A 17,156-nucleotide genomic window follows, 5' to 3' on the forward strand; every position below is an offset into this window, starting at 1 on the left:
AGATATATGATAAGTATATCGTGATGGGTGTCTAGTGACCGGGGGGGACCCCCACTACCTACATGCGTTAGGTTATCTTAGCTTTGGTACTCGGCCATTATTTGCAGGTGTGGACGTCGTAAATACGCACACATTCCTGGCAGCTCACGTAGCAACACCAATGGAAAATACAGTGGCACTTCTCCTTGCGTTTCTCCGTCCGAGTGTTGTGGCCTCTTCCGCAACACAGAAGGTCACAGCCGTCGATCCCGTGAGAGGTCACGTTGCACGACCGCCCGCGAGTTCCGAAGGAACCGGTCTCCGGGTTGGGTTCGCAGAAGTTGGGCGACTTCTCGTAGTAGACCAGATCCCTCTCGGTGGGAGGTTTGAATAAGGAGTACTTGGCTCTGAGGGTTTCTACCCAGCCTCGCGATTCCCTGTGCTTCTCCACCGACATCTCAGATGCGCTGTCGTACTTATCCTTCAAGTGGTCTCCGATGGCTCGGAAGTCGGGCTGCGACCACCAGCAGGTCTTCACTTCGCAGCTCCCGGAAAGACCGTGGCACTTACACTTCAGATGCATGTGGTCCAAGATGGTCTAAGGAAAGGCAGAAACCTATTACCGTCTGTACACGGAGGATAAAAACCAACGCAACACAAACCGGGACATTTCCCGTCTACCTGTCCGATCTGATCTCGTGTCCCGGAGTAATATCTTTTACTAGCTTGGCATGTATGTATCTTCTTACCGCTCTGCCCGCCTCGTTGTTGTGCCTGTTCATAGCCGATCTGGCGTCCGGTCGATTCTCTCTGGCGTCTGCGAATTCACGTGATACCAGGACCCCAAAGTCAGCATCTTCGCTGCAGCCTCCCCACTTCCACCCGTCCCCCGGGGACCCTTTGTGATGGGAATCACAGCCGCAGATGGTGGAGCTGCCTTCGGCGCAGGAACGGGTCACCGCAAAGGCCACTCCGGCGGCCGCGATGGCGTGGACGAAAGCGGATTCTCGCGTGGCTGTTATGGAGACAAAAGCAGCAGATATAGAACGGGATTGGGTTCGCACCAAAAGTTGCTCTTCGTAGGCCTACCCCTGTTGTGTCTTCGATGGACATTTGTGGACCAAAGACCAAAAACGTTGTACGTGAGAAAGTGAACTCAAGGAAACCCAACATTCTATCCTATTTCTTCGCTTGGTTTGATCGTAAGCTTTTGGGATAAGCCAGGGACTGTCTGTACGAAGACACAAGGGGCACGATATCACTGCACATCTATACAGGACAGAGAGTAGAAGGGATTAAGACCCCTAATAAAACAGCCCCCTCCCATGCTTTCCCAGACAGGCCAGTTACCTGCTGGGACGCTCAATCCCCCTTTGTGCGCTGGTGTCACAGTGTATTAGTGGCATAATGACGGACCCGTGTGTGACCAGACTGCCAGTTCCCTCTCCATTCGTAGCCACAACCAACTCTATGCAGGCTGCGCATTCGCCCCTATGTGACGAGACCCCCTTTTCTGTCTGGGGGGGGACAGCAGCGAAAGGGCGTGTGAATGCGCCAGGAGCCCCGCTGGGTCCCAAAAACCCTCTCAGCTTCGCAGTGGGGAGGAGGCTTAACCCCCATTCATTCAGCACTAAGCTCATTTCAGTCATTTACCGTGTGTGTGAGCGGAGGACACGTACCCTCCTCTCTGGGAACCCACTCATCTCCCTTACCCCTCTCTGTATAATACCAGCTCTACAACCCCCCACCCCCCACCCCCCCCCGGGACATCCAAATCATGCTTTCCTCATATATCTATATTCACATACACATAAAATTAAGAATTTAAGCTCTTTTTTCAGAAACTGGAAATATTTATCCTGGATCCATGATAGGAATATTTAGGGTGTAGGGAGATAGATGAATGCCACTGCAGTTGGGTTATTCTTATTGTGATTTTGTCAGGGGTCTTAATCCCCTCTTCTCCGTCTCCCAGTCCCTGGCTTGTCTCAAAAGCTTACTATCACACTAGGTACAGAATTAGGATAGGATGTTCCAGATTAGGCCAAGGTTCTAATGTCCCCATCTCCTAATTCTATGTTCTTTCTCCATGACCCCAGAACTCTGGCATAACCACGGGACCTTGGACATGATCACATGACGGCAATGTGGGCCAATAGGAAGCTGTCTGTGTGGTTGCTCTGACCATTGGAAGAGAAGAAGATGGTTCTTGTGTCAATGAAAGAGAAGTTCCGTCATATATATATATATATATATATGTTCTTATATAAATACTTGTCTCAGACGTTACCTTTGTCCAGAACTGGTCCAAAGATGGCCAGGCTGTCGTGGATGGTGGTGCAGTTCCATCTTCTTCCCCGAAATTGATGCTGACACTCCTGAATTCCTAGCTTGACTCCCTCTGCCACGCTGGGCATTATCTCGATGTAGTTTCTACAGAATCGCATTTGTTTTGGTACCAGTCCCGGGATGGATCCGCAGAGGATGGGCTGTGAGGCGAGGGAGCTGTATTGTTGCCCTAGAGCCAGAGACCTGTGGGGGAAGAGCACAGAGAATGACCAGGTTAACTAAAACAAGGTGCCATAAGGTATCTCCACGGTTGACCACGTTGGCCACGGCCAACAAGTAGACTTCACAAGGTACAGAGGAACTCTGCCATCTAGTCAACACAAGAACATCTTAAGGGGTGCCAAAGGTGGTATTTTTTAACCCCACCATCCCCTCCAGATAAACTCAGTTTCATTGTGGACCTCAAGCTTTAACCACTCCTGATACGTCTAGATAACTTCTAGGGTTTCACATGTCAGTATCACATATGCCTCAGGTCTGGACGTGTTTTTTTTTTTTAACTACAATTCTCTTGATCCTTAATAGGTAAGTTAACCGAAGTTGTACAAATCACTCCGGTTACCCCCTAGAGATAATTTGAATTGTTCATCGCTAATAGTTTTTAATCTACTGTGAAAGTGCTGTAGGTCTGATACTCATCTCAGCATCTGCTCTGTTACATTTCAGCCGCGATCCCCCCCTTCTGTCTCCCCATATGTTCCGACGCATCTCCCTTACCCAGGTAGTATCTGCTTTATGTCTGCATAACACAAAGTACTCCCCACTCCAAGCTCCTCTACTCTGCGTTAAGCCGTTTCCACCTTGCACCGATAACACCCATCAGACGTCAATAAGTGGAACTTTATGGACTTCTGATGTTCTATTATTCCCAGCAAGAACAATGATCTGTCCCGTTATACCCAGTGCAAACAGGTTCAAGATACACACATTGGGTCGAAAGCTGCCCCTTGAACGTTTATAGGGTAGACTACGACCAAAATGTACTAGATTATGGATTTCCATTGCTGGAAGGAGTAACGGTCACATACCTCTACCCCTAAACCGGACACGCTCCACGCATGGGTGAGCCTATTCCCCTGTTCCTAGGGCAGAAGCTCATTACAAAGAGATTAAGACCCCCAGATCCTCATCGCATCCCACCCAGATATTGCATGGCCAGACAATACCTCTCATCCAATAGCTTAATCCTCGCACAATAAAGGGGATTAAGCTGCCGGATATTACCTAGTGGTCACCCATGCCAGGTCATGGATACCATGGCAAATACCAGGCGGGACCGATCATTTTTTAATGTGTTGCATGCTGTATTTTAAGTAAGTGGAACATATCTTGGACGCCCTGTGGGCACCGCGCATGGTCTAATGAATTTTCACATGTATCACATATATTTGGAATTTATTTTAGCTTATTTCTTCTGATAATCTCTTCCTTTAGGGGTCTGTTTAAGAGGGGCTTCACAGCTTCCAAACAGGATCAAAGAGACATCACTCCACTCCTAATAAATGTTATTGTATGAAACTAGATTAAAGTCCATTATTTTTACCATTTTTTTCTTACTGATTTAAAACAGATATACTGCTCCTTAAAAAAAATATATAAAACTGTCCAGATTTTAAAAAAATATTTTTAAAAAAATGTTTTATTATATAAAATTTAGTTGGTTGGTGAGACATTTTCATAAAATCCTTGGACCAATGTAAAAAAACATTTAGTCACCGACTATTTTATTTAAAAGTAAAAATCTTTGTTTTACAGCTGATAAAATCTTATGTTATATAACCAGCAGTATAAGTAATCAATAATACATTATTTTTTTTTGGCTAATTGGGTATTTTGTAAATATGGCATCAATTTCTTGTGTATCTGCTGTGATATAACAAAAAATATTTCCCCCAAGTTAAAAAAAAAAAAAAAAAAAAAAAAAAAAATATGTATAATTTATTGATTGGAATTTAGAATGCTTTTTACAGCAACAAATGCATTTTTTTTTTAAAGTTTATATAGATTATAATTATGGATTTAAAATTACCCTAATTAATACATAATATACAAAAAAAAAATATTTTTGGGGTTGCATCTGTTTGGGTTATAGCAGACTGTAAAGGTTAGCAATTACATTTTTCATTCAATTATAAATTATTATTATTATTATTTTTTAATTTATTTTGTCATTTTTTTTTTTCATCAAGTGATAATTGGGATGATTCATGGATTTCAGGGATTTTACTTTTGGTGGTCCAAAAATTGCATTACAAGCATTTCTGGAAAGACGACTAAGTGATGCATCACCATAGCAACCAATTAAATATTTCTACTGATTTAACTGCCTCTCTGCATAGAATTACTACTTATACAGAGAGTTAGTTTTTAATGCTATTTTACCAATAATATGCATTCATTAAGACATATAACAGAGGAGGAAATCTTATGAGAAAGACTAAAAGAGTCCTATAGCCTTTAAATGAATCTTGACTAGAGTATTTGTACAAAGATGACTTTTTTATATACAAAGTAGTGGATCCATTGAAATGACGCCCATTGGAGGTGGTAGACCAGGGGGTCTAAAAAGGGCTCAGTTTCTAAGGATAAAAAGATATAACGGTAAAAAAAAGTTACAGGATCTGGGGCGATGAGTATGGTCTACGTAAAAGGCAACTGGAAAGGGGTAACACTTTAGTTCTCCCTCTACCGTAGGGCTACTGAGAAGAAACAAGATGACAGAAGCCAATTTCTTACCACCATATGGGGTAACCGGCCAGGACTGGGGTGGCGTAGAAGAACCACAGGAGCCGTAGGAGACCGAACGTGTCCATGAGGGTGTAGAAGGTCCGATAGGAGCGAGGCAGGTGTTGGGGGAGTTCGGAGAACTTGGCGGGGAGGTGAGGAGCGTCCCATGAGAAACTGGGTCTGTCCTCTTGCTCGGTGGCTGTTTTCTTGTGGGGAGGGTTTATTTGAGGCATTATATACCCTGCGTTCAGATCATGGAAAGGGGAGAAGAACTGAATGTCATCAGGCGACCAATCCCGGAGCAAAGGGACAAGGTAAAAGGAGCCTCCCTGCTTGGAGCTGTCAATCACGCAGCCCCCTCTCTCATCCATGAAACCCATCTCCATCCTTCTCGTCCTGGTCTCTGACTTCATCTCAATAAACGTGTCATTTACGTGTAATGTTAGGGAGTTTTACTTTACTGAGAGGGTGGCAGATAAGTGGAACAGCTTCCCAGCGGAAGTGGTATAGGATAATACAGTAAGGTAATTTAAACATGCGTGGGATAGACATACGGCTCCTGAATCTAAGACGAGACCAACGACTGATTAAGGTTTGAGTCTTTACAACAGAAGGAAAAACGGCGACTAGACGGGGGCCGAATGGGGCCGATCTGCCGGCAGGTTCTGTGTTAACGTATGGATGCTTTAAGGACAGCGCATGCGTTTTCTTATGTAAAAAGATTGATCAGACTCGAAGACAGATACACGTACCTTTATTATAAGTATACATCACGCTCGTGGCCCCCTTTCCTCTGTCTTTCTTCTGGATATTTTCGCTCCCCGCCTGAAGCCTTTCTGGACGGTAATATCTCTGACCATCGACCTTCCACGACATTCATGAAAACCCCACCTGAAAAGCAGCAAAGTTAGAACCCCGTTATGAGGATAAAAAGACATTAAACAGCCCGGAGCGGTGACAGAGCGTGACCTTTATATGAAGAAACTCGCCTGTCTGCGCGTTAACTCTTTTCTGCGCTTCTCAGGTGTCTCTGTGCTGGAATGCGAGGGGTTACTTGTGTAAAAGAGCCAATGAGTGAAAGGCAGGTGAGATGAGTGAACCTGGTATCTGTATATGTTTCTCACTCGCTCCCCGTACATACCCCACTTGTCGCCATCACTTATCCCCATATTTAGAATATTGGGTTATGACATCACAGATCTACTCACTCGTTTTCCAAGTGCATGAATCATAGGGGCAAACAAAGTGCCCTATTTTTAGATATTTGTGTAACTGAGTGGGGCATTCAGAAGAATAATGGGGTTTTATTTACCCTGTTTAATGTATAAAGCCGTTTCCTGCTGTTTCTATACACATTATCGGGGCTTTCAGGGCTGTAGAACCCTGCGATCCCCTCATACCCAGCAAACATTCTGACCTCCTAGAACAGAGGGGCATCAGGGGAGGAAAGAGGGGCATCTAGGGGGTACACATGAATTTGGAGGACTGACTGAACTAAGCAGAGACACTTGGGAGGTATGCTGTGTATTTTGCATATCTCTGTATGGAACGTTTGGAGGCCGGGTCTGGGTTTTTGGGTTCAGATTATTTGACTTTACGACGAAACTGCGCATGTTTCCATATATGCTGGGGAGAAAAAAAATAGAAGGTATATTATTAAAAGGGGTGGGGCATAGATGGGAGTGGCTTCTGTTAAGCCCCTGCAATTCACCACCTATCACAGGCGATCCAGTTATTTCATTTACCATTTTTTTACATTATTGGCATAACTAAAGGATACCCTAAAATATTCCACGTGTATCGATTGAGGTCATAGATAGCGGCGAATCCTTTAAGATATATCACCGTCTGCTTAACAATTATGTTATAAAACTTGTAGAAACTATTTCTCTAGCTTCCATATGCTTTCAATTAACCAAAAAAAAAAATTATAAATACAATAAAAAAAGAAATCTAGAGTAGTATTACATGTATAGATTAAAAATATATTTTATATATATATTAAAAAATAACATTTTGGGGTCTAAGTTTTTTATATTTCTTTTACTCGCGTGGCGGGTTTGCCTGCAGTTTATAGCAGTGAGTGTTTATCGTCTGGGTTTTATTAATTACCCCATTGAGAGTACTTTGTAGCTGGTGGCGGCTATACATTGCCCCCCAGCCATGCCAGGGTCACACATACTTCTGCAGCTCGGTGATGCTCTGCTGCCTCTCCCGATTTCTGCGAAAGCAGATTGCTTTGGGAGGATGGTGAAAATAAAGAGCTCCCTTAAGTCCCTCTGAAAAGCCCCCCGCAGGGAGCGTCTCCTGGGAGACCCCAAAGTGCAGGACAACCAGCCAGGGGCTACGCACAGCCACCAGAAACAGGGGGGGGGAGCATGATTAGCCCCCTAAACTCATTACAAACCCACCCAAGCCTGGATGATACAGAAAATTATTGGTCACGGGATTACTAAAGGGAAAATATGAGATAAACATCAAATGGGGCACTGACCTGCAGACCTCTGATACAGACAATAAAAAAAACAATGCCCTGCAGACCTGTGACACAGACTTTTAATGGAGCACTGACTTGCAGACCTCTGATACAGACATTAAATAGCACTCTGGCCTGCAGACCTCTGATACGGACATTAAATGGAGTGATATTCCGCTGATCTCTTTTATGGATAGTAAATGATAGTGAAATGATCTGCAGTTGCATCTCTAATGCAGGAGACATGGTCTCCATGCCCCAGGCATCCCAATGTTGCCTTTTGGGGTGTAGATGAGACATTGAGATTTCATTGTATACACTGCCCTCTTGTGGCAACTGTACAAACTTTTATTATTTTATTATTATTATTATTATCCTTTATTTGTATAACAAATACATTTGCCAACAATTTACATGGCGCTTCTTACCACCCATGTATATATAAATTAATAAGTGACATCGCTAGATCTAAAATGTGTGTTACTGAAAATATCCTTAACACTAATAGCTCATTCCCATCCACCTCGTGCAAAGGGGAAATATAGCTGATGATTAAAGTAATATTTCTATGTGTATTGTATAGGCTGTTTAAGACAAGAAATCTGAATGTTCTATAATATTTTTTGCAGAATGCCACCTTGTCAGAAACATATATGTTATAGAACCTTAGCGGAATAAGACAAAGGTAATATGGAAGCAGGTAAAAGGGCAATAGTAGTGACTTACTGCCAAATACAGGAATAAGCACACATACATTCTAATATTGATTATTATATGTGTTTTGCAGATATTTTAATGCACATCCATCACAACAACCACTTGGACACATTAAATCCCACCTGAAGCTGCAGAGATCCAACTATACAAAGCACAACTGAGCTATGTCTCCCTCTAGTGGCTATCTTTGGGCACTGTTCCCGGCTGCAGCATCAGTCTCTGTAACTATTATACAAAGCACAACTGAGCTATGTCTCCCTCTAGTGGCTATCTTTGAGTACTGTTGCCGGCGGCAGCATCAGTCTCTGTAACTGTTGTAGTTGTCTTTTGATGTTGCGTACGAACTTAATGGCACCATAGCCAGGGAAGGATGGCAATGGCAGCAGGGAGGGATTGCCCCAATGGGCTGCCCTAATTGAACATTCTGGGCCACTACCAGAGGCCCTTTTTGTTTATTTGGCTTGCAGTTCAACACAAACGTGTACATTTAACCAATGGTTTTATGCAGCATTGACAGCATATCTGGATCTATTCCAAGTCTCAATCATTGGAATCTTTTTTTATGTAGCCACCTTTTGACGTCTTTATTTTGTATTCTAACTATATTTTAATATACTGTGTTGATGGGTCCTATGCCCTTTTTATCTCTTGATGACTGCAAGCGAGTGATTTCAGCACCAATGACCAATAACTGGATTGATCAATATATATAGAATCATCAGAACATTTACAAACAATTATTGACCATTTTACCCTTTCCACAGGTCTGGGGCACCTCTTTGTAATGTGTTTGTATGCAATGCATGAATCCCCTTGTGACCAAGCCGGTCACAGTGTGTCAGATGACATGTTACATTGCACTGGCATGTTGTGACATGTGTGTAACATTACCAAGTCAGTGAATGGGTTAATTGCTGCCCTCCCATCAATCAACTTCCATCCCTGAGGCTGCTCCAGGTGAAGTCCAAGCAGCCCCCCTTTCCCTGGGTACACCTTTTTAAGGTGACCAATGATTGCAAAGGTGTGTCAGCAGCCAGCCAATCAGCAGCGAGGCGTGTCCAGTCCCTTTAAACCCTGGGAGCGGGAGTGGAAGGGCAGTGATCAGCTGCAGGGAGAGACATGAGGAGCAGAGCCGGGTGTGCACAATGCCAGCCGGCCTCTACCTACCCCTGGCAGCCCTGTGCCTCTACCTCCTGCCACAGCCTGCGGACTCCTACTTTGGGTCAGATATTAAATTTTTTTACCCTATATCACCTCTCCACCTCACTCTTCACACCAGCTTCTGCGCTCTTTACCCCATATATATACATTATTATTTTTCTCCTAATTTATATTTTCCCTAATGTTTCTCTTTTTCTTATCCTATGCCTTAACCCTGTCTCAGCCACATGTTATCTCCATTTTCTGTCGATTTCACCATTTTTTCTGCCCTTTACCTGTCTCTTTGTTCCTTTATTCTTTGCATACCTTGTTGTTAAATCTCAGTAATCAGATGATCTGTCTGCTTTGATCACACATTCTCATCAATTTTCTCTCCTTTCGCTCCTTCCCACCCCCTACATTCACGATAGAGTAGATTTAATTAACTTCAACATGTTTTTTTCCCCTTTCTACTAGTTTTTATCTATTTTTCCATAATTTGGGGTAGAATTATTATTTCTTTTCTTTAAAAAAACATTTATTTCAGGTTTTTATTATTTCAGTATCTTCAAAAATTTTGTCTCTCTTCCCTGTTCCCTTGTCTTCCAAACTCATCTTTTTCCTTTCACACCATCCTCTCATTCCTGTACTTCATACTCCATAGCCTGTCATGATAAATACATTTTCAGATTGTGATCAAAAGATATTCAATTAAGAGATTATCTCTGTGAGATTAGGCACCCCATCCTTTCATCTGTATCACATGGCACACACCAGGATTAATAATCAGAATTATACAACATAGAGAAATAGTTATTCCTCCTCAAAAAAACAGATGGCACTATGGCATTATAGCATGGACATAATGTTATATGGGTCAAAAATTCATCAATTGCAGAACATTTTAAATTTCTATAAATTCATTAAAATAATAAACTCATACATATAAATAAAGCATTTAGTTTAATAACAAATAGGTAAATATATAAAAAATATTATATTAAATATATATATATATATATATATATATAATACAGCATGTGGATATTATTTGCAGACACAGTAATGTATTTTTGGCTTTCATCAATATTTTTAATAAATGTTAATATTTTTTTATAGTCTATGTACGGCATTAAGCATGTTAATACATTATTTTTATATATATTGCCTCTCAATGACACTTAAAATATATATTTTTAATATTGTATTATAATCTATGTGTTGCATTTATAATTTTTTTTACATATTTTCTCTTATTAATCCTTAAAAATACATCATTATTTTTTTAATATAATCAAAATATTGCAATTAGCACCTTTATTAGTTTTTTGAAGTTGTTAATATTGTCCTTTATATAAAATGTGTTGTTGACACAAATGCAGTCTTAGAATAAAATGTACATCACTTGTTAAAATTATTAGTATATATATATATATATATATATATATATATATATATATATATAAAATCAGCACTCTGAAGTTAATACCTAGCTGATAATAAAGGTGATTTCAATAATTCCCAGGGAATTAACGTATATAGATACTGTAAACCTATATAGATTACTTTGGTTTTAATGCATTGTGTGGCTTTTTTTAATGGGGTAAAATATATCTCTTGTAAGGAGCGTAAAATAGTTAAAAACTTTGCAGTGAAAGGCACATAATCCAGTTTAATCCGGTTAGCTCTGTATCACCGGGATAAATTACATATTCTTAAAGACAAACTGGGAATTTTCTCTTATAAATGGTAATCCAAGCAGATAATGTTGCAGATATTTGTAAAGATAGTTTTTGGGGAGAATAATAATACTAGTAATAATAATAATAATATATTTTTATAATATATACAAAATACTACTAATAATAATAATATATTTTTATAATATATACAAAATACTACTACTACTACTACTACTAATAATAATAATAATATATTTTCAAAATATATGCAAAATACTACTACTAATAATAAAAATAATATTTTGGGGGTTGCTTGGTAAACTGAATGTGATGAAAAATGTTTTCCTTTACAATATTTTTAATTAAAAAATAAAATTGATGGCCCTGGTAACGTAATTAAAGTGGTTTATCCATCTAGAAAAGACAATGTTATTTTTTTATGAATACTTTTTTTCACACTAATTTCCTCTTCCTGTTTTCACGTTTACTGATCTCTACCTTTTTCCCATTTCTTTCAACTCGTTGGAGGTCAGAAGCTTATTGCTTTCCAATGCGCAGTAGAGCGTTCAGCCTTTTGGGCCTTTAAGGGTTAATACACCCCCTCCATTTCTAGTATTTTCTCTCTTTTCCTGCGTCCTGTCTGTCTATCTTCGCCCTTTCTAAGAATTGTTATTTTGCAGACTATGGTTTTTGATATGTCCGGCTTGGGGGAGAGAAGAGACGGGATAAAAACATTTAAATATATAAAGGGATTTAACAAAGGACAGGAGGGAATTTTATTTCAAAAGAGGAGAAATGTTGGAACAAGAGGCCATAATCTAAAACTAGAGGATCAGCAGGAGGTGGTAGATAAGTGGAACAGCATCCCAGCAGAAGTGGTAGATAAGTGGAACAGCATCCCAGCAGAAGTGGTAGAGGGTAATACAGTGAGGGGATTTAAACATGCATGGGATAGACATACGGCTCCTGAATCTAAGACGAGACCAACGACTGATTAAGGTTTTAAACAGCAGGAAAAAAGGGCAGACTAGACGTAAAATTGTATGTTTCTATGGTTAAAATCTGGAGCTGTATTAAACCTGCAAAATTGAGATAAAACCTGTATATAGAAGGTTATTATCTGAAAAAAATATTTATTCCTCCCCATTTAGGTACTAGTAGTCCCTTGGTTAAAGTTGATCATACTTTTGAATTACCAGTTGTAAAATCCCAAAATCAGATTTATATATAATAATAATAATAATAATTAATATTATTATTATTATTATAAATCATTCTTAATGTCCAGCACGTATATGTGTTAGTGGTTATATAATGATTGTAATGTTGGTGGGATTAAAAAATAGCTTAAAAAAATCAGGTTTCCAAAAAGAAAGTCCTCCTCTTATTCAATATTTTTTTTTTAAAAAAGCTAAATGTTTTTTTAGTTTTTAAACGTGCACTTTTTTTAATATATATATGTTCTCTGTAATTTTTTGATTAAATATGAATACACATGATAAACAATTAAGGAAACATTCAAGCCTTACAGATTTTTAAAATTGAGAAAAAAAAATCCCCTTACGCTTTTTTGTGATTTATCTAAAAATATGATGTTTTTAATTTTTTTTTTTTTTAGCTTTGATCAAAATGCCTTATTCTTTATGGGGTATTTTTATATTTGTGCAGCATCTATAAACCTGAATTTACATGTGTAAGCTGTCACGTTCAAATATTGTTTGTTCTTTCTTGTGATTTCACGGGTTCTATCTCCCTCGAGTCCCGACTTGGACTCTATACTTTCCAGATGTACTGTTAATGTATATTTATTGCTTAATTCATTTATGGGGGTTTACTGTAAACCACATCGTACATTTAGTGTCATTTAGAGCGATTTGCTAAGAGGTGAAAGGTTGGCAGTTAAAATTCCTAAAGCTTCCTTTTCAAAAAACATTTTTTTCCTCTTGAATTTCTGCCCTAAAATTTTGCTTTTTAGTTAACTCACCCCTCTTACAAACCTACTGCCCTTCTCATATTTTTTTTTTTTTTTAGGTAAGATCAGTCACTTTTTTTCGAATTTTTAAAGGCGAGGAAGGTTGATTATAAAATATCACATATAAAATCTACATTTATTTGCTGCTCAATAATAAAACTTTATATGATTTATTTATAATAAAAAAAGGAAAATGTAATATATTTTTTTTTAATTTTGTTAATTTAATGTGCTTTTAGTTTTTATATTTACAATTTTTTTTGTTTGTGTTGTGGGCCATGGTCTCAAGCCCTCTTGTATATATCAATTTCAAATATCAATAGAAAATAATAAGTCTGAGTATATTGGTAATACTGGGTTTTTGGAAAATCTAAAATTCTTTCAGATTTTTAGGGTTTTTTTTTTTTTTTTACATGTAATTCATGTCTCAGCTGTCACCTACATGTCTCTAACCCACGTGTTTTAATAGTTAAAGAAGGTTTACGTTTATGCACAGAAATAAATATTTTATTTTGGTCGAAATATCGATAGACATTACACACGGACTCCTTGTAACTCTTAGAACACTGCTAATAATTTTAATTAATTTGTACTTTTAAAAAAAAATCGTAATGATGTCATAACACAGAATGTTGATTGAGGTCTATTCCCCTATCCTAGATTAGTATAGAGAACACCGGTAGCCGATCACCACCACCTAGCACGGAATGTATTGTGAAACAATAGAGCAAATTTTCTCCTTCCTGGAATTTTGGTGGTTTCTTTATTCCTGTTAGTTATCATATGAAACCTCTGGAGACTTTGTGACCAGTTTTTATAAGGGATCTAACCATATTACTCTATGCCCTCTCTGTATTTCCACAGTCTGACCAGCAAGGAGTCTCTCTCCCATTATACGTCCCCATCGCCTGTGATTGCCGGTGGTCACATACGACCCCATCTCAAACAGTGTGACCTGCTGCCTCTCACCCGACGGCAGAGGAGGCTTTGCCGCAAGGAGCCCGGGCTGGCCGAATCTCTTAAGGAGGCCGTTCGTTTGGGGATTGTGGAGTGCCAATACCAGTTGCGGAGCGAACGTTGGAACTGCAGTCTACAAGGACGGGGGAGCCTTCTGAAAAAAGGTGAGATCTCCAAACAGCAGGACAATTAAACAGTTTACGGCTGTGAGGACCCATTGGTCATCTTAACGTTAAAATTACAATTGTCCATTTTGATAACAGGCTTTAGAACCAAACATTGTTACATTTCCGTCCATATAACTAAATCCATCCTTAAAATATATCAAGCTCTTCATAAACATGTGAATCGCATTATCACACATTAGGCTTCTAAATGGAATGATGCTGAATATGGTAACAATGTTTACATTTTGTCGAAGATTTTTTAGGAGGCTCTACAACTGGTGAGAGTGAGTTTTTAAACATGTCGACTCTAGACGAGCATTGCATGTACATGATAGCAGTCATAGACTCCATTATCCTCAATATACATCTACGTCTGTTCCTCCCGCAGGCTTTAAAGAGACCTCGTTTCTATACGCAATGTCGGCGGCCGCGTTGACGCATTCTTTGGCCAAGGCTTGCAGTGCTGGACGCATGGAGCGTTGCACTTGTGATGATTCTCCCGGCCTGGAGAGCCAGAGGGCCTGGCAGTGGGGGGTTTGCGGAGACAACCTAAGACACAGTACTCGGTTCCTCCAGAACTTCCTGGGCCAGAGGAAAGGAGGCAGAGACACCAGAGCCAAGGTGGATCTGCATAACACCAACGCTGGCATCAAGGTAAGAGGCACCTGCAAATGACAAAGGAGGCTGTGTGCCGCGTGGAGATTGTTTCGTGAATGACGATTGAATGATGATGTGGATTTGAGGTGGTGTCCTTGGATAGGTTGGGTTTAATTGGGTTTGAAGAGGGTGGATATGTGAAGCGACTCAACCTTGGTAGGGTCTAGAAAACATTCCCCTCATTCCTTGTCATGTGAAGCCTTCAAAAACGCGTTTAATTAATTTAATATAATTTTTTAAAATAATTTAAAAAAAAAATATGACATATGGGTAAAAAAATATTTCGTCGCTTTTTAAAAAGAAAAAAGACGTTACACTAAAATGTTTTACCAAAAACAACTTATTTAGAATTTCATTTTCATTGTTGTTTCCTTTTTTTGAGGGGGGGGGGGGATAAAAATTAAAGGATATATTTCTTCTTTCATAGTTTAGGATCTCTTCTTTAGATATTATATGTAACAATTACATATTTTGAGTCTCTGCTATGATTCACCTTAACCTATTATTATCAGTAATATCGATAAATTATAATATTACCCTTAACCTTTATAATGTTTCTGTTACATGGCGCTGAGTATGTGGTCCAAAAGGTTAATGAGTTTCTCATTGGGTGCGAGGTTCTCTGCTTCAGAACATTGAAAGTTAGACAAAATGTTTTTTTTGAAAAAAAAAAATCCATTCAGCTGTAGTAACATCAATGTGTTTATTATTTTATGACCAGGCGGTAAAGAGTGGATTAAAGACAACCTGTAAATGTCACGGAGTGTCTGGCTCTTGTGCTGTCCGTACTTGTTGGAAACAGCTCTCCCCCTTCCACGACACAGGAGCGCTGCTCAAGGCCAAGTATGAGACTGCGGTCAAGGTTCTAGGAGCCACCAACGAGGCAGTGGGGGGCCACGAGTCTTTGGGACACTCGTTTGCTGGCCGCTCGCCCCGTTCCAGTGATTTGGTTTACCTGGAGGAATCTCCGAGCTTCTGTCGGCCCAGTCGCTTTTCTCCTGGCACGGCCGGGAGGGTGTGCTCACGGGAGACCACGTGTGACAGCGTGTGCTGTGGGCGAGGGTACAACACGCAAACCCGGATGGTCACCTTTTCCTGCCATTGTCAGGTGCATTGGTGCTGCCACGTGGAGTGCCAAAAGTGCGTCCAGCAACAAGACACGTACACCTGCAAGCAGTGAATCAAAGCAGAGGAACCGAGGCGCATGGAGGACTAACGTCTCTGCAATGGGTGGGTGAGGGGGACTGTATGAGGGACTCTACCAGTTAGTGGTACATACAAGTTGACTGTTCTAAAAGAAACATGTCATGTACCAGGATATTAAGGCACTTACCCTTCTGAGCTTTGACTGCCTGATCTACCATAAAACCACGTTTTGATTCCCCTCGAGACAAAAAAATATCTCTCCCTGCTTTGCTATTCTGTGGAGCAGCCTCATCCATCCAAACCAAGAAAGGACTTGGCTCAAGACCACAAATAAAACACATGGCTCCGTCCGCGGAAGCCGCCGTCTCACCGTATTCTTAGATGAGCAAACGCTTATAAACTATCACAGCCTCTGCTTCACAAGCTATAAGTCGGGCAACCATCCAAAACTGGTGCAAGAGGTCTTAGTCCAAAGCCCCCAATACAATAAGAACAATACTTTACAACAAAAAATCCCTAACAGGGCATTTTGTTATAGTTCACCAAAACGCGTCTGTTGGCTGTTTTCTTCTCGTCCTTGGGGAAAAATCCACAGGAAAAACGGCGTAAAGAACGAACTCCATAAGATCGTTGGTCGATCCGTCCCCAAGTTACCGACACCACCCACAGATCCACAAACACTCTTTATTTAAATGTTTAATAGATAATTCCTAATATTTATGCCAGGCGTATTCATGTTCTTCGCTTTATCACCACCGCCGAGAGTCCTCTGCATGACCTCACCACTAACTCTAACATTTATATAGAAGCTTCATATTTACTTAGCTAGATGTCGGCTAGCGCTAGGCAGACAATACGGCTAAAAGTCCACCCTGCATATCACACGCTTACCAGTTACCGGCATGAGTTATTCTGGAAGGGACAATAACCCGAGCGAAAAGTCTTGTTGTAGACCGGGTGTCAAAGGAATATCGTTCATGGAAAGACCACCAACGGGTCGTTTACCACCACCATCTAATATTATGGGTTGGTTGCTTTTGGTGAAATAGAGGAATTCCCTTAAAAAACTCATGTTCTGGGTACGGCTAACTTTGTCTCGGTACTTTAGTATGTCTTACCGGTACTCAGCTTTCTCTAGAGCTGTGAGAGCGACCATTTTTTTTTGTCCGTCCCAGTACAAATACACA

The 17,156-nt window shown here is 40.2% G+C and overlaps 2 protein-coding genes across 2 annotated transcripts; one reads left to right on the forward strand and one right to left on the reverse strand.

Annotated features, from left to right (window-relative positions):
• Positions 1 to 97: 97 nt before the first annotated feature.
• LOC149275627 (proto-oncogene Wnt-3-like) lies at positions 98 to 5,141 on the reverse strand. Its single transcript, XM_089504485.1, has 4 exons — positions 5,065 to 5,141; positions 2,270 to 2,511; positions 729 to 994; positions 98 to 577 (listed from the first exon to the last, which is right to left on the reverse strand). Exons 1-4 carry the CDS (start codon positions 5,139 to 5,141, stop codon positions 98 to 100), a joined length of 1,065 nt encoding a protein of 354 aa, XP_089360611.1.
• Positions 5,142 to 9,393: 4,252 nt separating this feature from the next.
• LOC149275628 (protein Wnt-9b-like) lies at positions 9,394 to 16,003 on the forward strand. The gene is made up of 4 exons (XM_089504515.1): positions 9,394 to 9,470; positions 13,907 to 14,163; positions 14,555 to 14,820; positions 15,545 to 16,003. The coding sequence occupies exons 1-4, from the start codon at positions 9,394 to 9,396 to the stop codon at positions 16,001 to 16,003; spliced, it is 1,059 nt and encodes a 352-aa protein (XP_089360641.1).
• Positions 16,004 to 17,156: the final 1,153 nt, after the last annotated feature.

This window comes from Sceloporus occidentalis, unplaced genomic scaffold (assembly GCF_023333645.1).
Source record: "Sceloporus occidentalis isolate IW3139 unplaced genomic scaffold, rSceOcc1.0.p SCAF_274, whole genome shotgun sequence".
NCBI classification, from domain to species: domain Eukaryota; kingdom Metazoa; phylum Chordata; class Lepidosauria; order Squamata; family Phrynosomatidae; genus Sceloporus; species Sceloporus occidentalis.